Raw genomic sequence first — 24708 nt, forward strand, 5'->3', positions numbered from 1 at the left:
ACTGTTTAAAATTGGCCCGAATGGCCTTCTGAATTGTAGTTATTTCTCTGTAAATAGGCAGCCATGATGGCAGAAGAACTGAAGAAGGAACAAGACACCAGTGCCCACTTGGAGAGGATGAAGAAAAATCTAGAGCAGAGTGTGAAGGATCTGCAGCACCGTCTTGATGAGGCAGAACAGCTGGCAATGAAGGGTGGCAAGAAGCAGCTCCAAAAATTGGAGCACAGAGTATGTATTCCTTGTATGCACTTTCATGGATTTCTAACCGTATAATAAGGCTTATTGATGGAAGGGCTAAATATTTATTGTATTCCAGGTGCGTGAACTGGAAGCTGAAGTTGAGAATGAGCAGAAGCGTAGTGCTGATGCCATCAAAGGTGTTCGTAAATATGAGAGACGAGTGAAGGAGCTGACTTACCAGGTGACTTACCTTTGAAGGATGATCAGTATTCATATCTATCTATCCATATCTCTCATCTGTATCTATAATTTATAATCTAAATAATCCCTATCTTTATTTCTTTTTCTCTCCTGTCTCTGTCTCTATCAATATCTATGAATCACTCTGTCCCTCTCTCTTTCATCTATCTATCTATCTATCTATCTATCTATCTATCTATCTATCTATCTATCTATCTATCTATCTATCATCATCATCATCATCATCATCATCATCATCATCATCATCTATATTCTCATAATGTTGTGTTTTTTTCTACTTTGTTTAGTCTGAGGAAGACAGGAAGAATGTTCTGAGACTCCAGGATCTGGTGGACAAATTGCAAATGAAAGTGAAAGCATATAAGAGGCAATCTGAAGAAGCTGTAAGTATTTTTCTGAAGTTGGAGTTGCTTGAACTAGAATTGTGAAGGAGAATACTAAAGAAGGAGTAAAGTTTTTGAACTGGTCATTACAAACCAAATTAACCTTCATATGGTGCAGTGAATTGAGGGACATAAAGCATAGAAACAAATGAAGGTTATTATCACTAATTGAAGAAGGGGATGTAGAAGGCAAAAGAAACTTGCACTATTAACTCATTTTATATGAAAATAATGTGTGTGTGTGTGTGTGTGTGTTTTACATTCTAATTTTTATATGAACATGCATGTTTTTCACTAAATGCTAAGGATATTAATCCCGATCAGGATGGAGTATATTAATAGAGGAGAATATTTGGCTCTATGAGTTTGTTTGTTTTCTTGCAGACATTTCATTACCCAAACTAGGTAACAGTATCAGAGCTAGACTAGCATAGATCAGGGCTTTTCAACCAGTGGTATGGATACCACCTGTGGTACATTGACACCTGGCAGGTGGTACGCAACCATCCTAGAAAAAGTGGTAGCAGGGGAGGGGAATGAGCTGAACTGGTGGCAGCACCGCACAAGCCTGAGCGAGAGATAGCTGGAGCTGCAGGGCTGTCAGAGGTCAACGGAAGAACCAGGATCAGCACTTCTTCGGGGCTGTCAGGGCTCAGTGGAAGCACCAGGATCAGTGCCAGGCTCCAGCTGGAGCTTGATGCTAATTCTCACACTTCTGAGCCCAGAAGAAGCGCTGATCAACTGGAATGTTGCAGCATCTCTAGAGTCTTGTGATTTACATTCAGATGCTTGGCAACTGATTCATATTTATGACGGTCACAGTGTCTCAGGGTCATGTGAAGTGACCAAAGCCTGCTGTAAGAACCCAGAAGAGGGGGGGGGGAATAAAAACCAAACACCCCCACCCCACCCCCACTGCCAATCCTCAACAGAAATGCTCACAACAATGAAAACCTCAGACAGGAGGAAGAGTGCTGCCAGGCGGGCAGGCAGGTGTCTTGCTCGGCTGTGGCTTGAGGGGCACTCTTTTTCAGTGCCATTGTAATTTGAACAGTCACTAAGCGAACTGTTATAAGTCAAGGACTACCTGTACTTCATCACTTTTTTCTTTTTCTTTTTTTTTGGTCAGCATGTTTTTGACACCTTGCTAAGCAACTGGTGGTACTTGGATATTGCCATATCCTAAAAGTGGTACACAATGGGTGAAAAGGTTGAAAAGCCCTGGCAAGGCTAAAGATCTGAAATCTTATCTCTCAGGAACCATTTGGGCCATTTGCCTTGGCCTTGCCTCCTGACAGTTAAGACAGTGGTTTGCTAATTTATACTGCCATCATCTCTCTACTAGGGCAGCAGTTCTTAAACTGTTTGACACAATTACTTTCTTCCCAGTTTTGAATAATGTTGTTTCCACCTCCCCCACAGAAAACAGACTGTGTTGCTTTACACAAGTGTTCCAGCAGGGGAAGTTCCAAACTGGACTTTTCACTCACAAGCTTACAAATTGCTCCATTAAGCCAAAATATGTCCAAATTTTGCCATTGGGAGTAAGCCCCTGTTATAGGGAATGCCTAACTTGGCATCTTCTCCTTAATCCTAGTGTGTATGTTAGAAAGGGTTCTCAATGTATGTGCTGCTTTTTTTTTGGCAATTAAAAAAATGAAAAATAAGTAATCATAGACCTTATAATATTGAAAGGGACATTGGATGTCTTCTAATTCTTGCATTTATATACACTAGCTACTTCCTGATAGACAGCAAGAATCCAGTTTATAATTCCAGTATATCTTTAATGCTAATGAAATCCAAGAAACACTATAATTAGGCAAAGATTAATACATTCTGAAGGACCATTTTTTAAAGAATGTTTATATATTCTTTAAAAAGTATTCTAAAAATATATCTAAGTGGGAAAATATTTTCCATCTTTTTAAACTCTGCTTTTTACCTTACCTTTAAAATAATCTATTATTGGGGGGGGGGAAGGATTAAAATATCTACACAGCATTTTTTGATTGGTAGCTTTAGAAGCTTTTCATCCTGATGGGATACAAGGGAACAACTTCCTGCTGCTATTTGGCAAGAAACAGAAGAAAAAGATTCACTTGACAGAAAGAAAATCTGAGGAGATATTTGGAGCTATTTGGTTATACCTACATTTACTTCCTCTTTAAAAAAAACAATTGTACTATCTAAATATCTAAATATTTGTCAATGTTTGTCAAGAAATGGAAAATAATAATTGCTAATTTGAATGATGATTTTAGGAGGAACAATCGAACGTGAACCTTTCCAAGTTCCGCAAGATTCAGCATGAGCTGGAAGAAGCTGAGGAACGGGCTGACATTGCTGAGTCCCAGGTGAACAAACTCAGAGTAAAGACTCGAGAAGTGCATAAGAAGGTGGTTGTAAGCGAAGAATAAACTCACCTGAAAATGGCAAAGTGACCAAAGAGAAGCGCAAAATGTGAAGCTCTTTGTCACTCTTTGTAATTACTGTTTATTTTGCCTCAATGTATAGAAAATAAAGATGATAGCAATTGGAAACACCACTTTCCGTGATTTATTTTCCTATTATTAAGTCTGCGGATACATCTTTTTCATGTCTTAATAAAAATGAATTTCCCAACACATAGAAGGGAAAAATGTGCTTTAAGGCTACAGACAGTAAAGAAGATGGCTTTGATAAAGATATGCAAAAACCTTTACCTCAGCAAAAGAGGCTGAAGCATTCTTTTTTTAATTCAGAACAATGAGATCCAACAATTATCCAACTCAGGCAGCTTCTCCCTTAATTCACTGAACTGTAAGGAGAAGGGACAGCATAATCAAACTTGCAAGATTCTGTTACAGACAGTCTCAGTAATTGTTTTAGCCTTTCTACAAAGTTGACAAAAATATATATTATTCTATAGGTTTGTTATAGGAGGTAAATACTATAGCTCTTCAAAGAAGAGATTGCTTCGCTGTAAGATTAATGGTTAAAAAAGCACTAGATTTGTTTCTTAATATATAAATGTTTCAAGCTGGCTTAAATTGATTACCTTTCTTTTAAATCACTTCATCTAAAAAGATCTTACATTATCAGGTGTCTAGCACAGCTGGTCCAGCATTCTATGCCAAACATTGTATGTGGGGTGTCAGTGCATAGGCAGAAGTAAAGAAGTGCAAAGTAATATCAGAGCTTTCCAGGACACTCCATTACAAATCTCAAAGTAGTTATTTTAGAACAATAATAAGAAATCTTTAGCAGTACTATTGAGTGAGAGATTGTTGAACTAACACACCCAAAACTTTCAGGCAATCTTAACAAACCTCAATAAGTAGAATACATATTACATTTAATATATTACACTCTTAACTGATAAGGTTCTTATAATACACCTGTAAGTCCTTGACTTATGACAGTTTGCTTAATGAGTGTTTGAAGTTACAACGGCACTGAAAAAAAGTGACTTATGACCATTTTTCACACTTATGACCATCACAACATTTCCATGATCATGTGATTTACATTCAGATGTTTGGTAACTGCTTCATACTCATGAGGTTCGCAGTGTCCCCGGGGTCACCTTTGGCCACCTTCTGACCAGCAAAGTCAATGGGGAAACCAGATTCACTTAACAACCTCATTACTAATTTAACAACTGCAAAGATTCACTTAACAAATGTGGCAAGAACCTATGTAAAATGGGGCAAAATTCACCTAACAAATTTCTCACTTAGCAACATAAATTTTGGGTTCTATTGTTGTCCTAAGTTGAAGACTACCTGTATGTCTCACATATAATCTACATAATCATCCAAACTTTTCTTCCCTTTCCACCCTGTCCCATCCCAGTTTAAATCTTACATCAGTTTACTCATTCCATGGATCTGATGAAGTGAGCTGCAATTCATGAAATCTTCTGATTTAGTCTGAAGAGATGCTACCAAATTCCTCCTCACTTTCGATTATATGAACTATCACAGGTGGTGCTGCAATACTGGAGACATTGTGGCTTAATCAAGAATGAATTGTCTGAGAATATATATTCAAAAGAGTTAGTTTAAAGTTTACATTCAAAATATTCATAGGCATGAATAGATTTATAAAAGCAATCCTAAATTCTAAAATGAAAACATTACAAGCAATAGTGTAATGTAATTAGGAAGCATATGTAGGAAGAAATCTGGTGATGAAGAGATAGAAGACATAATCTGCATATGCAAGAAATCAAAAGGAGATTCTGAGGGATGTTTCGACCAAAGACTGAGATTATTGTAGAGAAAATAGGAGGTTAACATGCTACTAGTTATCTTTTGATGGGTCTAGGACAATTTGCCATGGACAATGTGCCATGGACAACTTGCCACAGGACAATTCAATGTTATATTAATCATTTCATTCAGTTACTTGTATTATTGGTGACCACATTTTCATGAAAATTATTGTATTTCTGGATTGACTTTCTTTATTTTATTATTATTGGCCACAGTTCTGTTGAATTTAGTTTAACTTTTGTATTTGTTGAATTGTCCTATGATGAATTGTCCCACAGCCAGTTGGCCATAGTGGCTTGGCTGTGGCAAATTGAATGTCCATCTTTTATCCTTTTATATATAAGTGACATTTCCCCAAACATTTTCTAGAAGAAGAACAAGAGAATAGGATTCAAATAATCAGATGCTTTCCATGTACTGTAGAGTTCTTTTCTTAGATTTATTGAACCTTTGTGACCATGCCATAGACTTCTCAGTTACCTCTTGCAGAGAACAGTTCCCAAAATAAGAGAAGGCTCCCTCTCTAAAATTATGCTCATGTATTTGAAATCATTGCCAGAGTAGACAACCAGAAAGAATTGTGAGTTCAAAAGTCACAATGACACTTCATCTGAACACATGTTTTCTATAGATTTAAGTTGTCTTCTAATATTGTTCTATGATTGGAGAAAGAATGGTTAGAAGATAAATGTATTATTGTAAATTTTATTTATTTATCTAGCCAATCATAACACAAATAAAATTCAGGAAACGTATTGTAAAACAAGAATAAAAACACATAGCAGCTGGGTACAATCTAATCTGTCATCCATACAACCAGGAGGCAGGCTGTGACCCATATCCAAGGTCCTCAGCTTGTGCACTAAGGCAGGTTCTCAAGGCCTTATGCAAGGCCAATAGGGATGGGGCCAATCTAATCTCAGGGGGAAGGATGTTCCCATGACAGAAAAAGCTGTCCCTCTGGAGTGTCCCTCAGCTGACTTTCCCTAGCTGTCAGCATCCTGTTCCTGCCAGATTGGATAGAATGGGTGGAAACAACTGGGGAGAGAAAGACCTGCAAGTAGACCACTCCTAAGTCATGAAGGATTTCAGTGGTGACATCTAGGACCTTGAACTGCAACCAGAAGCACACCCAGAAAAATATTCTTCAAGGGCAGTCCCATGCAAAGTGCATTATACAGGAGCCCAATAAGCAACACTGCCAATAGTGGGCTTATTCATCCTGCCTGTTGCCCTATTGCAGTTATGACAAACCTTTTGGGCTTGGCATACCAGAAATTCAGAAAATGCCTTACTTCTTTCTAGTAGCATGTCTCTCTCATACATACTCAAATATAAGAGAAATGATTCTCATGAATGAAGGCAAATAAATATACATGTCCCAGGATAATGCTGCAGGATCCAATCTGGTTTGGTCACTGGGACCAGAAATTCAGAGTTTTCAGACTCATGTTGGAGATCATTTTTAGGGGCTCCTACAACAATTCTCTACCTGTGGGATCCTTAGCGCTCTCTGTGCTTGCTTGGTTGCTTTCTTGCAGACATTTCATTATCCAACTTGTTAATGAATGAAACATCTGCAAGAAAACACCCAAGCTCAGAGAGCTCCAAGTTTAATACTGTGCTACAAATAATCCCTTCTATCAATTCTCTACTCCTTCCCCCATCTAGGTCACCATGAATGCCTTCTATTTTAGCTGGATCACTTCTTTACAAGCTAAAGTTAGCAGTTCATTGACTTTTTTACAGAGAGGAGAGTATACTTGAGACAGTATAATGCTTTCTTTTGTCTAAGAGTTCCTAAGATCTTTCTTTTCCTATTAGTATTTTGAAAAGCACTGTGGCTAACCGAGGTTGTTAGTTCAAAACCAGCAAAATATCTTTTGTTTAAATTACTATTCCCTTCATTCACTTGGCTTACTCATGCCAGTTGAGGCCTTTGAAGAAGTGCAGGGTTTTAACTTAACTCAGGGGACAGGAGAAATGTTGAAATGCTGAAACCCTGCACTTGATTTTTTTTAAAAAAGGCATTAAGTAGCTAGGAAAAGTTAAGTAGGTGAAAGAAAAGAAGTGTGTGTGTGTGTGTGTGTGTGTGTGTGTGTATGCTATTCTTTTTGATGGGTTTTGAACTATCAACTATGGGCATGTGCTGAGGTATGTATGTGTATAAAAAAATAAAAAGATGGCAGCTGTTAGATGAGAAGAAAGAACTTCTATTTCTTTTTTTGAATGCCAAATTACAGTTTGCAAAAGGGATAGTTTCTCATCTCTACCAAGGCCATTCTCTTATGGTGAAAATGTAAAGTTGTATTTTCAAGACCGCCATTTAGCAAACCATTTTGAGTAATAAATAGTTTAGGTGAAAAGGCTAGTTTTCTAAAGAAAATAAAAGGAATACAATTTGTATGATGCTCCATATATATTTGAACAATCAGAAAATCCCTTTGTTATTAATTGTAAAGAGATCAGACCTGAGAAGACCATTAGTGTAATACTGTCCTACACCAGCTGAATTTCTGGTCCTCAGCTTTCAGATTCTTGGAATGCCAAACACTTCTGTAAATTAAGTTTGCGCCAAACATGAAATGTGATTCCACAAATTTTCCCTAAGGTCCCATCAGTCAAAGTCAGAGTTACCCTGCCAAAAAGGGCAGTTACTTCGGATGACAGCTAGAGAGAAACCTTGGACTTCTTTTCTGTCCTTAACTGGGTCAAAAGTAATGGCCCCTAGTTAAGGAAATATATTTCTGAAATCTTTCTAGGACCCAGAACTTTTATGGTTTGTTATGTTTACTGCAGACATGAAGGAAAGCAATGTTCTGAAGATGGGGAATTTTTTCAAACAGTACATAATCTCAAACACGTACCAGGTTAACCTTCTTTAATTTTGAGACTATAGCTATAGTTGCTCATTGAGAAACATCAGACTTATGGAATACATTAATGTCCATCAAAATGTATTCTCCTCTTTTTACATAGCATTTTCCCTTAGTCTGCTTTCTTTTTCTTTCTTTCTTTCTTTCTTTCTTTCTTTCTTTCTTTCTTTCTTTCTTTCTTTCTTTCTTTCTTTCTTAAATGAAGCAAAAATATTTTTTGTATTAGTTCAAGACACTTTTTCTGGTGTTTCCTTTATTTTTCCACATGCTTTTGTAGGCCATTCACACTTACTATTTTAATGCTGGTGTTCTTTAATCTGTCACTATAACTTTGCTGTAGGGCCAGTTTTTCTTTTATCTTCATTTCATGTGTCCTGTCTTCATGTTCCCTTCTACCTGTATTTATAACAAGGTCCATCTTTTTAATGTTTAATATTTTTGCTAGCCACCTGCTCCTTTTCCAGGAACATACACTTCCAATCCAGTGCTGGAGGTGCCTCAATTCAGTCTCTTGTCTCTAAATTACACTTTATAAAGATCAGGAATGATTTCTTGCAATGTTTCAACTGATAACAGAATCCACAATCCAGTCCCCTTGTCAAATTATTTATAGACTGATGGTGTTGATATGTCTAATTATATCTTTTTGCGTCAAATATGTATGAGAATCTTGCTAAGAGTTGCTAAGATTACTGAAACAGTTTTGACCTTAGAAAGAAGAGGAGGGTTCTGTGCATGCAAATCACTTCATATATAAGTAGACTTGGGACCAGCCTCTTAGGTCCTTGCACCAACAGCTTAAAGGTAAGAGGGTGTAAAAGGAATAGGAACTCACCCTAATTCTTCACATCTCAACTCATTCCTGTTGGTTTTGGCACAACTGAACAGAGCTGCCTATATCACTAGGGAATTAAAATCTACTTCATCCATTTAAGCTACATACTGGACATTTTGTACAGAATCTATCATTTTTACTTTGCAGTAACTGGCCAGCTCGAGTCCGCATTTAAATCCATAGTACCACACAAGGTAAGATACTGATTGATTACATTGCTGGGGACAGCCAGTTTCATAAATACTAGAGACTGATATGCATGCAATTCAGGGAGGAAATGCTTCCTTTAGGTTGTGTACTGTGTATACTATGTCATAGATTGCATTGAGGCTGCATTCCATTACAAGTCAAGTAAGGTAGTGACCTTAAAGATACTGGTACCAAACTTTCTAAAGGGCTATCTGCATTTCTACAAAGCCATTGATCAACTCCACAAAGCACCTCCATGATGGAGGTCCAAAGTCTGGATCTTGATAAGATTTAACATGCAGATGCATGAAATCATTTGAAGGATATGGAATGTACAAAAAATTTTCACTTGAAATTTCCCTTAAGACCCTATTTGTGCTGAAAATTAACTATGGTGAGCAATAACATCTCAAGAGGAAATACAGAATTGTTTTAAAGTGTTTTCCATTGTTGGACTACTGTTGACCCACCAGATGGAAATAATAGTATAATAACAATTCAAATATGTTTCAAATTCCAATAGTTCAGACATTCTACTTTAGCCAAGCAGGCTGCAACACCACCCAAATTTAAGTGAACTTCCAGAGACAGAAACTTAAGTCTGTTGAATTGGACTCTAATAAATTTCAAAGTCCAATTGTTTATGCATGACACCAATGGAAAACAGTAAATAATTTAATAATAATCTAAATATGGAGACTAATAAGATAAACTAAACTTTTGTAACAATTAGGACATTTCATTTAAAAAAAACTCTGTCCAAATGAGCATTGTCAAGATAGATTATATTATGCTTATTTCTTAAATTTAGTATCTCTGTTTTAATACGTTTCCATATTTTTCTTACCTAAATGTTTCAAGTGTATATTTATTTGGTTAATTTATATTCTGTCTTTCAATTACCTTGGCAATTCAAAATTACAAGCAAAATTTATATTCATCAAGTAATTTGTTGGATGAATTCTAGCTGCTCTTTCAGCACCAGTAGCTTATATAATCCAATGTCATGGATAATGGAACCTATCTCGTGGTTATGAAAAGATTTATGATATGAAATTCAATATTTCTATAAACAGTAACGTCTTCTACTTCCATATAATAAGATGCATTGATTCACATCAAAGGAAGAACAGATACAAATTCCCTGTGGTGAAAAAAGTCCACAAGGAAAGTCAATAAGGATTTCCACATTTTCATGAACTGGTTTGTGTGTTTCTTTTCTTTAGTTTTCTTCCTTGTTGAACTGCACCACATAAACCGCAGCTATGTCTTCAGACGCTGAAATGGCAGTATTTGGGATTGCTGCCCCTTTTCTTCGAAAGCCAGAAAAGGAAAGAATTGAGGCCCAAAATAAGCCTTTTGATGCCAAGAATTCCGTTTTTGTGGTGGATCCTAAGGTCGCTTATGTCAAAGGCAGTGTCCAGAGCAGGGAAGGAGGGAAAGTTACCGTCAAGACTGAAGCTGGGGAAGTAAGTAAAATATCTACATCTGTTTGTTTTTTTGACTAATTGTTATAGTTTCTCAACTCTTATAAGCAAACCCTCATCAACATCCAGAAAGGAAATTATACAGTTCAGTGTTTAGTTCCTTCAAAACACTTCGATTTCTGACGGGTTCATCTTGAGTTCTGGCACGCAGCCAGGGAAAGAACTGGGTTTTCAAGACCCTAAAGCAAAGTCTGAACCTCAGGGGAAATTAAATTCCATAGGACAGGCACTGTGACCAAAGGTCCCACTGGGTGACATGGTTTCATAGAAAGGACCCAAAGCACGTTCATTGTGCAAGATCTTGTGGGTTGAGCAGAAGCAATAAAGTGCAATTACTACAGTTTCCTTCTTTCCATTTTCTAAGTTGATATATGTAGGTCTGTTCTTTTCTTCCTAGTCTGTAACTGTGAAAGAAGATCAGATTTTTTCCATGAATCCTCCCAAATATGACAAAATTGAGGACATGGCCATGATGACTCATCTCCATGAGCCTGCTGTCCTGTATAATCTTAAAGAGCGTTATGCAGCCTGGATGATCTACGTAAGCATATTCTGTGGTGGTAGTTTTCTATCTTTTTATGTTGGGACTAGTTTTAGGACATCCTAAGAATCCTTTAAAGGGACGCGGTGGCTCAGTGGGTTAGGACGCTGAGCTTGTCGATCAGAAGGTCGGCAGTTTGGCGGGTTGAATCCCGAGTGCCGTGTAGCAGAGTGAGCGCCTGTTACTCGTCCCAGCTTCTGCCAACCTAGCAGTTCGAAAGCACCTAAAAATGCAAGTAGAAAAATAGGGACCACTACGGTGGGAAGGTAACAGCGTTCCGTGTGCCTTTGGCATCTAGTCATGCCGGCCACATGATCACGGAGACGTCCTCGGACAAGTGCTGGCTCTTCGGCTTTGAAACGGAGATGAGCACCGGCCCCTAGAGTCAGAAATGACTAGCATGCATGTGCGGGGGAACCTTTACCTTTACCTTTAAGAATCCTTTATCTCAGAGGTCCCCAACCTTTTGGGCACCAGGAACCGGTTCCATGGAGAAAAGTTTTTCCATGGACCAGAGAGTCTGTAGTTTTGTGTGCTTCCTACATCCCAAGGATGGGCTTTGGTTGTTTGTGCGGACCAGTTGCTGGCATGCTGCGGCCCGGTACCAGTCCATGGACCGGGGATTGAGGACCCCTAATTTATCTCCTTACATCAAATAACTTATGTTAAGTTCTCCTGTTTACTGTTAATTAATTCATTAGTAAACCTGCTCTTTAAATTCAAAGTAAACACAGTGCTTGTTTCTAAATTATGTCTTCCTTTCCTGATGTTTCAAGGAAACAGATGTTATATATTTATATACTTATTTATCTTATAGATTTTTAAATAAATATTTTATTGAAGACACTTTTGAAAAAATTGTCAGCAAAAAATAAAGTAGATTAAGCAAATTGTGTTTTACTTTTTCAGACTTACTCAGGTCTCTTCTGTGTCACTGTTAATCCCTACAAGTGGCTTCCAGTGTATAATCCAGAAGTGGTAACTGCCTACAGAGGCAAAAAGCGTCAAGAGGCTCCTCCCCACATCTTCTCCATCTCTGATAATGCATATCAGTTCATGTTAACTGGTGAGTAAATGAGTAGTTTAGAAAGAAGGACCGTATTTTTATGAAAAACATCAGTGGCCTTCCTACTCATTGTATTTTTTAGGTCAGATGCGTAATGTGCTTAATCATTTGGAGTTATACAAATTAATCATTTCCTAATTTTGATAATTTTCTTTCAGCTTAACTGCTTACTTTATTTTTTTAAAAAGAAAGAAATATGAAATATGTCATGGAAAAAAAGAAAAAAAGATAAACAATACTCAATGTGTATGCCAATGAAAACAGGATGGGTTAAATTTCTCCTCTGAAGCTAAGAGCAAATTTTAGACTTGGATTCCTGCTTTACCACTAGTTTGTGCAACAGTTTTTTCCCCTAAGTTCTGAAAACCTTAAAGATGAAGCTGAGACTTGATGTTTCTGCCAGGTCTCTGAACATATGCAGTTTTTATATGTCCAGGTTCTTAAATTTTCCCCAGCATCAGTTAAATACCCTTGGGGTACAGACAGACAAGATGCTAATGCTTGATTAATTTTAACAAACTTTTTTTCTTTTTCTGTGTGTTGTGAAATTACAGCCAGTTTTATTAATTTGTGGTTTATTATATTTTATGATTTCAAAAGATTAATGGATTCAATCATTTGCATATAGGGATAGGTCCTGAGTATAATATCTTGTGCACCCAAAATGTAAAATTCACACGTGATATTCTTTGTACATGTATGCGTAATTATGTTCAAGGAAACTCATGAAACTGCCAATTTATAGAGAATAATAAAGCCTAGGGACTCTATAGCTTCATATTCTATTTCTCTATAACTGCAGAGAAAAAAGAATGCTTTATAGAAATTCCCCAACCTGGTTGATTAGGGACTATTCAATCTGTACAGTTAACTTTCATTCATGACATTTTTCATTGCATAATATTCACATATTTTGTCATCATTGAACATTTATAATATTCAAAAAATAGATGTTTGATTTTTCCGAGCTATTTTTTTTAGGTGATGTAGTGCTTAAGTGGATAGTTTTAATCTCGCATGAACTCCCACTCAATTCATGGAAGTTCACAGTGAACTATAATGATTTTTTTATGGTTCTTTCCAGATCGTGAGAATCAGTCTGTCCTGATCACGTAAGTTCATTTCCTTACTAAGCTCTGTATTTGCGTTATGGCAGAGTACACCAAATTGTTAAACAATTTCTTGGAGACTTCCAGAGCATAGAGCTTGATTTTGGTTGCCTGCTCCTACAAATATCTTGTTTTATGCTTTTACTATTATGCCAGTAAGTATACAACATATCTCTATAGATAAACCTCATAAGGGTCAAAAGGGTGGCCATGTCACATGATCTCCTAGCTTTCTTACTCTTCAGTTATGGGAGCTCAAATTTCAGTTGTGGAGAGGATGAACTGCATCTTTATACTTTGTTTACCCCTTTGGTCAACAGTGGAGAATCTGGTGCTGGAAAGACTGTGAACACAAAACGTGTAATTCAGTACTTTGCAACAGTTGCAGCTGCTACTGACAAGAAAAAGGAAGAAACAGCCCAACCAGGCAAAATACAGGTAGCTTGTCTGCCAGAAAAGAATGACCTGAGATTACATGACATTTTTATAGGATTGATGATACAGAATCTGACAGTAATACTATTTTTCAGGGCACCCTTGAAGATCAGATCATTAGTGCCAACCCCTTACTGGAGGCTTTTGGAAACGCTAAAACCGTCAGGAATGACAATTCCTCACGTTTTGTAAGTTTCATGTTGAAACTTGGCATCATGTAGAAATACACAGAAGATGCAACCTTCAATTTTTGATAATATCCCTTTTCTTCTTCAAAGGGCAAATTCATTAGAATCCATTTTGGTGCCACAGGCAAGCTGGCTTCTGCTGACATTGAGACATGTAAGAGATTGTGCCTGCATGTAAAGGGTTTTTACCACCCCATCTCTTTTTTTTTCCCTCGTTCTCTTCCCCTTTTTCTTTCTCACATTCTTTATTGCTTGCTTGTTTCTCCTTTCTTGCCAGATCTGCTGGAGAAGTCCAGGGTTACCTTCCAGCTCAAGGCTGAAAGGAGCTACCATATCTTTTATCAGATCATGTCCAACCAGAAGCCAGAACTGATCGGTAAAAAGCATCTTTTACTCTTCCTGTGACAATATGCTACCTTTGCCCCTATTGTTGCCATAAATGATTTCTGTGTTGAATAAAGCAAGTTTTATTTTTCATTCAGAGATGCTCCTGATCAGCACGAACCCATATGACTTTCATTTTGTAAGCCAAGGAGAAATCTCTGTTGCCAGCATAAATGATCAAGAAGAGCTGATGGCTACAGAAGTAAATATAAATATTTAAAAATCTATTTGTGTACTCTAGGCTGAAGTAATATGAAGAATAGTTACTTATCTTCATTCAATCACCAGAGTGCCATTGACATCCTGGGATTCAATGCTGAGGAAAAGACAGCCATTTACAAGCTGACGGGTGCTGTCATGCACTACGGGAACATGAAGTTCAAGCAGAAGCAGAGAGAGGAACAGGCTGAGCCAGACGGCACGGAAGGTATTATCACAGTTGGTGATGGAATTACCTACCCAAACCATATCAAACAAAAAACCTCTCTTGAAGTTCAGCTGTTTTAATTTGAACAGCTGATGTTTAATGCATAAGAATGTCTTCCTAAGGCTGTGGAGGAAGCTATCTTCTGAGCAGTGTATATTTGTGTTGTTAGTCATTTAAGTGAAACATCCTTTTGCATCTCTAATAACTTCATAGGGGATGATCAGACAACTTGAATGAAGATAAATAAACTTCATAGCAGCTTTAAAGCCAGGGAATTTCTTCTCTAGACTGTCCCACCCCCACCCATCTTTCTGATGTTACGATGACAGATCCATAGTCAATAATGAATTTATAAATGACAGTTCCCTAATTATGCAGAAAAGACTGAATGTGTTAATTGGTATTTTGTTCAGTATTTACATGTAATACTTATGTTTAGAAATAAACATTGCAAATAGACCTGGATACACCTTGTAGGAAATTAATCTGGCCTGACTTCAGTACTGCAGAGATAATAAGTTAGGATTTGAAAAGAACACTTTCTTCCATTGTCCTACGCATATAAAGTAAATATTGTTTGTTTTTATGACACACCAATATATACAGGTAATCCATGACAACTTTGACATGGTTATAAAGTGAAAACTCAGTGACTGTGCCTGACTTAACAATGGCAGTTTATCCATTTTTGGCTGTTGTTATTAAGCAAATCACTGCACGTCACTAAGCGTGATGATTTGTGGATAGGACTTGTGACTTCCTGCCAGCTTCCCCACTGACTTTGCTTTTTGGAAGCTGGCTATGAAGATCACAAATGTTGACCATATGACTGTGTGATGCTGTGACCATTGTAAATCCATGCTGTTTAGCAAGTACCTGCATCATAAACACAGGGATGCTGTGATGGCCACAACTTTGAGGATTGGTCACAAGTTTTCTTATTCAGCACTGTCATAACCTTGGATGGTCGCTGAACAAATGGTTGGTAAGCAAGGACTACCTGTACTGTAATATCTAATTTGAAATTAAAAAAAAACAATAATGGATGTCCAAATGTTGTCACTTAGCAATTGTCTTCATTTAATCGTGGAACTTATTTCATGTTCAGAGCGGTATAACTATTCCTTCCCTCACCTCTGAGGGGAGAGTGTTCCACAGGGCAGGGGCAAGAGCAGAGAACGCATTCTTCTAGAATTCTTGAATAGAGCCTTGGTGGAGCAGTGGGCTAATGCCTCCTTAAGTAACACCAGCTGCCTGCAATTAGTGCAGGTTCGCATCCCACCAGGCTCAAGGTTGACTCAGCCTTCCATCCTTCCGAGGTAGGTAAAATGAGGACCCAGATTGTTGGGGGCAATAAGCTGACTTTGTAATAATGCCGCTTGGGGTGTGTGTGTGAAAGCCCTAACAAGCAGGCATATACATAGAATGAAGGCTACTGCTAAGCTTGTAAGCCGCCCTGAGTCTTCGGAGAAGGGCGGGATATAAATGGAATTAAAAAAAATAGTATAAATAGTATAAATTTGAACAGGTGTGTGTGTGTGTGTGTAGTATACAACAATATATGAACACTGTTTGTTTGCACTTAGCTTTTCCAGTATATGGTAGAGAGCTTACAATTTGCTTGCAAAGCTTTCCTCTTATTTTTGTGCTCAGTTGCGGATAAGGCTGCCTATCTCATGAACCTCAACTCAGCAGATTTGCTGAAAGCTCTGTGCTATCCCCGGGTCAAGGTCGGCAATGAATATGTCACCAAAGGCCAAACTGTCCAGCAGGTAACTATTTCTAAAATTAAAGGGAAAGCTTCAATATTAAATTACATTCTTTTATAGGTCACCAATTTGTCTGTTCTTCTAGGTCTACAATAATGTTGGTGCTCTGGCTAAAGCTGTCTTTGAGAAGATGTTCTTGTGGATGGTCATCCGCATCAACCAACAATTGGATACTAAACAATCCAGGCAACATTTCATTGGTGTGCTGGACATTGCTGGCTTTGAGATCTTTGATGTAAGGAAACTGAGCCTTGATGGCATAGTGTTGGAGTGTAGAAATGTGATGTTTACATTGTAAAATATTCAAGCAGTTAATGAATGAAGTACAGTGAAACAATTTTTGAATGCAAAGCCACTAAAGCTTTGCAAATAATTTCTGAGTTGTTGATTGGAAGGATGGTTTAAATAGAAATATCTGGCACAGAGAAGAAACTGTAGAAATTTTTGGCAGGAAGAGTATGGATCATAAATTCAAGTCAGCTATGGCAAAGATATAATCTTTCAAAATACTGAAGGCAGGGATGTTAGAGTATATTGGGAATAATGAATTTAACAGTGAAGAATATTATGAGCAGAACTGATTCAAGTAGGAGTTTAGATATTTGTACATTCACATAAACCTTAAATATTTAAGAAAGTCTAGAGAAAGGAACACAGGTAAAGATAATTGTTATTTTCAAAATACTTTGCATTGTCTAGTATAACAGCTTGGAGCAGCTCTGCATCAACTTCACCAATGAGAAATTGCAACAGTTTTTCAACCACCACATGTTTGTCCTGGAGCAAGAGGAGTACAAGAAAGAAGGAATTGAATGGGAGTTCATTGACTTTGGGATGGACCTGGCTGCCTGCATTGAACTCATTGAAAAGGTCTTTTAAAAAATAAAGATGATATGTTTTCTAAACCTGAAATAGAACACACATCTGTAAATTAATGAATGGTTAATTCCATCTTGCTATGGTAACAATTCCTTAATGCTGAGTATGAAAAGTTTAATTTCTGTTACAATGAAGAGTATTTCTTGCAGTGATCTATCTGCCTTGCTCTCTCCAGCCCATGGGCATTTTCTCCATCCTGGAAGAAGAGTGCATGTTCCCTAAGGCGACAGACATCTCTTTCAAGAACAAGCTCTATGACCAGCACCTTGGCAAATGCAAGAACTTTGAAAAGCCTAAGCCTGGGAAAGGTAAAGCAGAAGCTCATTTCTCCCTTGTGCACTATGCTGGCACTGTGGACTACAACATTAGTGGCTGGCTGGAAAAAAACAAGGACCCATTGAATGAAAGTGTCATTCAGCTGTACCAGAAATCATCCATGAAGACCTTGGCATTACTCTTTGCTGATCGCCCTGCAGATGCTGGTAAGTAGTTATCCAAAGAGCATACCTTTCAAGTCTAAATAAATAAATATGCTGTATTTTGTCAACAGCATCTTAATTGCATAATATATATTTCCATTTTCTTCCTTAGAGGGTGGTGGAAAGAAAGCTGGAAAGAAGAAGGGGTCTTCTTTCCAGACTGTCTCTGCTCTGTTTAGGGTAAGGCCAATTTTATTACTTGCACAATCTGATAAAAACCCATTTTAAATATTTTTTTTAAAAAAATCTATGCCTGAGTTCCTTCCTCTGAAAGAATGCTTCAGAGATCCAAAACTACACAGTATCAAAGCACGAAAATGGATAGTCAATATTGCTTAATGTTGTTACAAATTTTCCCTTTCACCATTCCCTCAAATCACGGAGTCCCATATGATTGTTAAGATGTTGAACTATGGAAAGAACCAGGTTCCAGATCATTGGTGGATTGGAGCTGGTCTCTAGTTTCTCAACCTAATCTACTTCATTGGGATTATTGTGGTGATCAAACTTGAGGCAAAACTGCTATGAACCTAGTTAAGCTGTAGGAAAAAGATGCCATAGAAGAATGGAACGGAACGGAACAGAACAGAACAGAACAGAATAGAACTGGAAGGGACCTTGGAGGTCTTCTAGTCCAACCCCCTGCTCAAGCAGGAGAACCTATACCTATAAGAGACTATATGTCTAGTCTCTTCTTAAAAACCTCCAGGGATGGAGCACCGACAATTTCTGAAGGCAAGCTGTTCCACTGGTTAATTGTCCTCATTGTTAGGAAGTTTCTCATTAATTCCAGTTGCTTCTCTCTTTGATCAGTTTCCAACCATTGTTTCTTGTCCTGCCCTCTGGTGCTTTGGTGAATAATGTTACCCCTTTTTCTTTATGGCAGCCCCTCAAATACTGGAGTACTGCTATCATCTCTTTCCTATTTCTTCTTTTCTTTAGACTAGCCAAACCCAAATCCTGAAGCCATTCTTCATATGTTTTAGTCTCCAGGCCTTTGATCATCTTAGTTGCTCTTCTCTGAAATAGAAATATAATAGATCATTTAAAGTTGGCTCTTTGGGATTGAGAGTCATGAGATCTACTTCACAAATATTTCTGATCCTACAGGAGAATTTAAACAAGCTGATGAGCAATCTGAAGAGCACTCACCCTCACTTTGTGCGGTGCCTCATCCCCAATGAAACTAAAACTCCTGGTAAGAATTAGATAGTTCAATTATGCATGAAGCTGTGTTAGTATATTTGAGTTTAATTCTATAGTGACAATACATCCAATGTTGTTTAAGGTGCCATGGAACACGAGCTTGTCTTGCACCAACTGAGATGTAATGGAGTGCTGGAAGGCATCAGAATTTGCAGAAAGGGATTCCCTAGCAGGCTCATTTATGGTGACTTTAAACAGAGGTCAGTCTGCTAAATGTTAGCCTATATTAGGTGCCTCCCATATTTGTAACTCTAACTCTCATTTTCCTTGAAGCTAGAAACTTTTAATGTTTTTAAAAATATAAACTATACTTCTTCCAACAGATATAGAATATTAAATGCAAGTGCTATCCCAGAGGGACAATTCATTGACAGCAAGAAGGCCTCCGAGAAACTTCTTGGATCTATTGATGTGGACCATACTCAATATAAGTTTGGTCACACCAAGGTAAAATTACTGTCTGTCCTCAAAAGTTTGAAAATTGGGTTTATATGAAAAGACCACAACATTGCATTTTCTTCCCCCTCAAGGTGTTCTTCAAAGCTGGCCTTCTTGGTCTTCTAGAAGAAATGAGAGATGACAAGTTGGCTCAGCTTATTACACGTACTCAAGCTATGTGCCGTGGCTATCTGATGAGATCAGAGTTCAAGAAAATGATGGAAAGGAGGTAGAGTTTTTCTATAATAAGGCTCACAATGACAATTACTTCGAAGAGGCTACATATGCACAACATGACAATATATCACAAATACATCAGCACTACCTCAGGTTGACAGTAGAATCATGCTTAAAATTTTCTTTGCCCTCCTTCCAGAGAATCCATCTTTACTATTCAGTACAATGTTCGTTCATTCATGAATGTGAAGCACTGGCCTTGGATGAAATTGTACTTCAAGATCAAGCCCCTGCTGAAGAGCGCGGAGTCAGAGAAGGAAATGGCCAACATGAAGGAAGAGTTTGAAAAAGCAAAGGAAGACCTTGCCAAGGCAGAGGCCAAAGTGAAGGAACTAGAGGAAAAAATGGTGTCCCTAACGCAGGAGAAAAATGACTTGCAGCTCCAAGTCCAATCTGTAAGAATGTTGATGACCTTAGAACCTTTTGTACTAATAATGTTATTCTGAGGTCTGTTTGTACAGATTACCTATGAGACACAACTGCAGAAAATTATTCAGTTATTTTCATACAGCATTTAGCTGATGGATATTAACTTACAAACAGAAACTAAGAAGAAAGAACTATTTTTTTAAAAAAAAAAGTTTTAAAAACTTTTGCCTCACCCTTTTTTTTGGTTTCACTGTTACCTCCATTGCTTCTCAATCATGCCTCCTGCTTCCATGCATATTTTCCTTCCTCTCCTCTCCAGCCATACTTCAAGATTTTTCTCATGTTCCAGCGTCATCATGTTCCATTTCAGTGATCTACTTTTGCTCACCTGCACCATTCCATTTTGTGGATAGTTTTGTTAGTAAGGGTCAAAGCAATTATAATCAGAACATATCTGAAACCTGTACAGATATCCATATTTTATTACTTCCTACTGTAACTCCTAGCACCCAGTTTGTTAAACATAAAAGATTAAATGAGGTACTGCTCGGAAAACTGAATCAACTATTTTTTTTGTAGTGTCCTGGATATGTCCAAGATGATAGCCTTTTATTATATTTGTACAGGAGATGAAAATCTGAACTTTCATCCCAGAATGGTTAAGTCAGGAGAGTTGATCTCAGAAAGAAAGTAGGAATCATGTAGACAGTTTTTAAATAAGGGATTCCAAACCTATAAATATTATAAAACCCAAACAGAGCTGAAACCAAGAATGTATATTGGGGTTATTCATTTTAAATACTCACAGTGTTTTGATTAAAAAAATGTGCATTTACTTACATAACAATATGCTATTATTAGTTACAGGGCATGTTTCTTGTCAGTGGGAACATATATGTCATGATTTAGAACTGTTGCTTTGATCATTAAGGAAATGAGAAGACAAAATATTTTTACTAACCTTTTTTTTCTTTGGTATTTAAAGGAATCTGATGGCTTGGCAGATGCTGAGGAGAGATGTGACCAGCTAATCAAAACCAAAATCCAGCTGGAAGCTAAAATTAAGGAGCTGACTGAGCGGGCTGAAGATGAAGAAGAAATGAATGCTGAGTTGACAGCCAAGAAGAGGAAACTGGAGGACGAATGCTCAGAACTGAAGAAAGACATTGATGATCTTGAGCTGACACTGGCCAAGGTGGAAAAGGAGAAGCATGCTACAGAAAACAAGGTACTGGCCAAAAATATACCAAAATTAAATCACTACCTACTGTTGCCATTTTAGAATACATAGAGCATCTTAAACATGTCTGTTCAACTTCTAAAGGTGAAAAACCTGACCGAAGAGATGGCGGTCTTGGACGAGAATATTGCCAAACTGACCAAGGAGAAGAAAGCCCTGCAAGAGGCCCATCAACAGACCTTGGATGATCTGCAGGCAGAGGAGGACAAAGTGAACACTCTGACCAAAGCAAAGACCAAGCTGGAGCAGCAGGTGGATGACGTAAGTACCCTATCATCTCTGGAGAAGAATTGGACTGAGGTGGAGGTACTGCTGTGATGGGACAATCACTCCCGTCTCTTTTTGTTCAGCTTGAAGGGTCCCTGGAGCAAGAAAAGAAACTTCGCATGGACCTTGAAAGAGCTAAGAGGAAGCTAGAAGGGGATTTGAAGCTAGCTCAGGAAACTACAATGGATTTGGAAAATGATAAGCAACAGCTAGATGAAAAGCTGAAGAAGTAAGTAGTAATGCCTATTTTGATGGACCTTTGTGCTAAGTGGAGTCTTACTAATGTTTGATCATTATATTTTGTTATAAAAAGGAAAGACTTTGAAATCAGTCAACTCCAGAGCAAGATTGAAGATGAGCAGGCCCTGGACTCCCAGCTTCAGAAGAAGATCAAGGAGCTGCAGGTTGGTCATGCAATGGTTCCTTCATGAATGGAGAATTAAGCTGTCTGAAAGCCAGTTTCAGGGTTCATGGTTGCCTCTCTTTTTCAAGGCTCGTATTGAGGAATTGGAAGAGGAGATTGAGGCAGAACGGGCATCTCGCGCCAAAGCAGAGAAACAGCGGGCTGATCTCTCCAGGGAACTTGAAGAGATCAGTGAGCGTCTGGAGGAAGCTGGTGGGGCAACTGCAGCTCAGATTGAGATGAACAAGAAACGTGAAGCAGAATTTCAGAAAATGCGCCGGGACCTTGAAGAGGCCACATTGCAGCATGAAGCCACGTCTGCTGCCCTCCGCAAGAAGCATGCAGACAGTGCAGCTGAACTTGGGGAACAAATTGATAACCTGCAGCGAGTGAAGCAGAAGCTGGAGAAGGAGAAGAGTGAACTGAAGATGGAGACTGATGATCTTGCAAGCAATATGGAATCTGTCTCCAAAACCAAGGTATAGATATTTTCTTACATTAGAGGAAAAAAATGTAAGAATTATTGTATCCTCTTGCAAGGGTGGCATCTCTAGATACAGAGTATTCCATAATAAGGGGCATATATTGAGAAGCAGCATACTCATGTATCTCCATACCTGACCACATTCAAAGGTCTTAGCACCTGTTTTACAAGCAGCACATTGGCTTCTGAGTAAAATTCACAGTGTAAGTTGCAACCCATAAAGCCTATTATGGCTTGGCACCTACATTTTTCAAGAAATGTTTATCCTGCCTAGAAAAGAATGCTGATTTTATTAGGTATTTGCAGTTCTCAGCCATCAGCATATGAATTGCTACATTCTGTGCTACCTACATGTGCTTTTCCACATTACCTTCCAGATTTTCAGATAAAGTTCTCATTTATTAGTATATTAGTATATTTCAATATATTTCCATTTGCTGATTTCAGTCAACTCTTGAGAAATTAGCCCGGTCCTTGGAAGATCAACTGAGTGAGATTAAAGCAAAGGCAGAAGAGCAGCAGCGTACAATTAATGACCTTTCTACTCAGAAAGCTCGCTTGCAGACAGAAGCAGGTAAGAAGAAATGCTGAACTCTTTTAGGAATAATCATGCCACTGATCGTATTTGAGTTTGCCTGTTAACTGCTCAGAAGAACCATATCTTTGCAACTAATGCTAACATCCAATGAATACAAAATTGCTTAGCAAAATTTGAAATATAATGTGTTTCACAACTTCATCTGTGATGAGAAATTCTACTAACATCAGCGATATCACAGAAATTATCTGGGAAATACGAGCTGTCGCCCTCCCCCAATTTGTACTTCAGCTGTCAAGTGTGTCATTTAGTAAGATATTATAAATAACCTAAAGCATAACGAATAACAAAATGTCATGTGTTTATGCTGTTAACATTTTTCAGTTGTTCCTATGCATCATTACTTCCTTTAACAGTTAGCTCAGTCATGTCAACCGCTTCCCTTCTGGTTTTCTGCTTTTCAGGTGAACTTTCCCGCCAAGTGGAAGAAAAAGACTCTCTCATTTCCCAATTCTCAAGAGGCAAGCAAGGCTTCACCCAGCAGATTGAAGAATTGAAGAGGCAACTTGAAGAGGAAATAAAGGTGTGTATTAGGTCAAGATCTACAGATTAGAAATAGGCCCTATTCACATCCTCCAGCAGCTTCCAACTCCTTGATAAAGGTGCTCTTTTTCTATTTCTCTGTTACATACCAGAGTTGCTAGTAATAGGTGCAAGCCCATATTTTAAAAAGTGAACAATTGAAAGATTTACCTTCTAAAAGCTAAAAAACAAAAAAAAACCCAAACCTGAAGAGAAAAGTGGTACGGGTGGGAGCTGTTAATAATGCCACCATTAGATTTTGGAAAAGCTTTTAAGTTATCTTCATATCTCTAGGCTAAAAATGCACTGGCTCATGGTTTGCAATCAGCTCGTCATGATTGTGATTTACTCCGGGAACAATTTGAGGAAGAGCAGGAAGCCAAAGCTGAGCTACAGCGTGCCATGTCCAAAGCCAACAGCGAAGTGGCCCAGTGGAGAACCAAATATGAGACTGATGCAATTCAGCGCACTGAAGAGTTAGAGGAGGCCAAGTATGTGGAGTAGTTTTGTAGTAAAAATAAATTACAAGGATAAATGAGCTACAATTACCATATGAGAAAGTAATTTTAGCCATATCTCTGAGAGTGGATTACATTGCGTAGGCAACATAAGCTATTTTCTCTCTACAGAGGAGCCTCAGCTTGCAGCAAAGAGAAAACAAGTGACACTCCAGTATTTTTGCAGATATTCTCTTAGCTTAAATTGCAACCATGTAAGAAAATAATAATGGCTAAGACTGCAGGATTGCTGTAAACCACTCAAAATCTTGGAAAACAACTAATCCAAATAATGCTTCTTATGAAAAGAAGTCATTTGTATCCCTCATTTCCCATTTTTTCAAGCATTGTATTTAAACAAGAAAAAGTATCTGTATAGAGCGAGCAAATCTCTGTAAAACATTTTATGCAATAATTTCAGGACCTTTTTGTAAATTAAAATAGTAATTCATTGCAAAAATCCATATAAATATAATTTACTTTTTGAAATTTTAATAAGAAATCCAAATCCAAGTTTTATACTGATTATCTATTTAGAGCAAAAATGTCTTTAGTTTTAATTTATTCCTACAATTAAAGTTTAAACAGCATATGATTTGGTATTTGGATCTGGTGAGGGATTTCTGTGAGGGTTTATGAGACATCAAATGAGAACATGGAAGTATAAATGATCACAATTATTATCTTATATCTCATTAAA

The 24708-nt window shown here is 37.8% G+C and overlaps 1 protein-coding gene across 1 annotated transcript in view; it reads left to right on the top strand.

Moving 5' to 3' along the window:
- LOC310634854 (uncharacterized protein) overlaps positions 1-24708 on the top strand; it is a 55681-nt gene that overhangs the window by 25125 nt on the left and 5848 nt on the right. The window contains 33 exon segments of the mRNA XM_083353391.1: positions 58-228; positions 317-421; positions 729-824; positions 3089-3229; positions 9350-9377; positions 10247-10452; positions 10868-11011; positions 11921-12077; positions 13162-13189; positions 13507-13618; positions 13717-13809; positions 13900-13963; positions 14087-14185; positions 14292-14395; positions 14482-14620; positions 16274-16392; positions 16475-16624; positions 17089-17259; positions 17444-17750; positions 17860-17927; positions 18858-18945; positions 19036-19153; positions 19277-19400; positions 19484-19620; positions 19768-20023; positions 20983-21225; positions 21322-21498; positions 21588-21733; positions 21818-21908; positions 21997-22386; positions 22839-22965; positions 23394-23512; positions 23806-24002. Coding sequence (XP_083209517.1) covers positions 58-228; positions 317-421; positions 729-824; positions 3089-3229; positions 9350-9377; positions 10247-10452; positions 10868-11011; positions 11921-12077; positions 13162-13189; positions 13507-13618; positions 13717-13809; positions 13900-13963; positions 14087-14185; positions 14292-14395; positions 14482-14620; positions 16274-16392; positions 16475-16624; positions 17089-17259; positions 17444-17750; positions 17860-17927; positions 18858-18945; positions 19036-19153; positions 19277-19400; positions 19484-19620; positions 19768-20023; positions 20983-21225; positions 21322-21498; positions 21588-21733; positions 21818-21908; positions 21997-22386; positions 22839-22965; positions 23394-23512; positions 23806-24002 — 4715 coding nt within the window.

The sequence above is a fragment of the Vipera ursinii genome (genome assembly GCF_947247035.1).
Source record: "Vipera ursinii genome assembly, chromosome: 2".
Classification (NCBI taxonomy): domain Eukaryota; kingdom Metazoa; phylum Chordata; class Lepidosauria; order Squamata; family Viperidae; genus Vipera; species Vipera ursinii.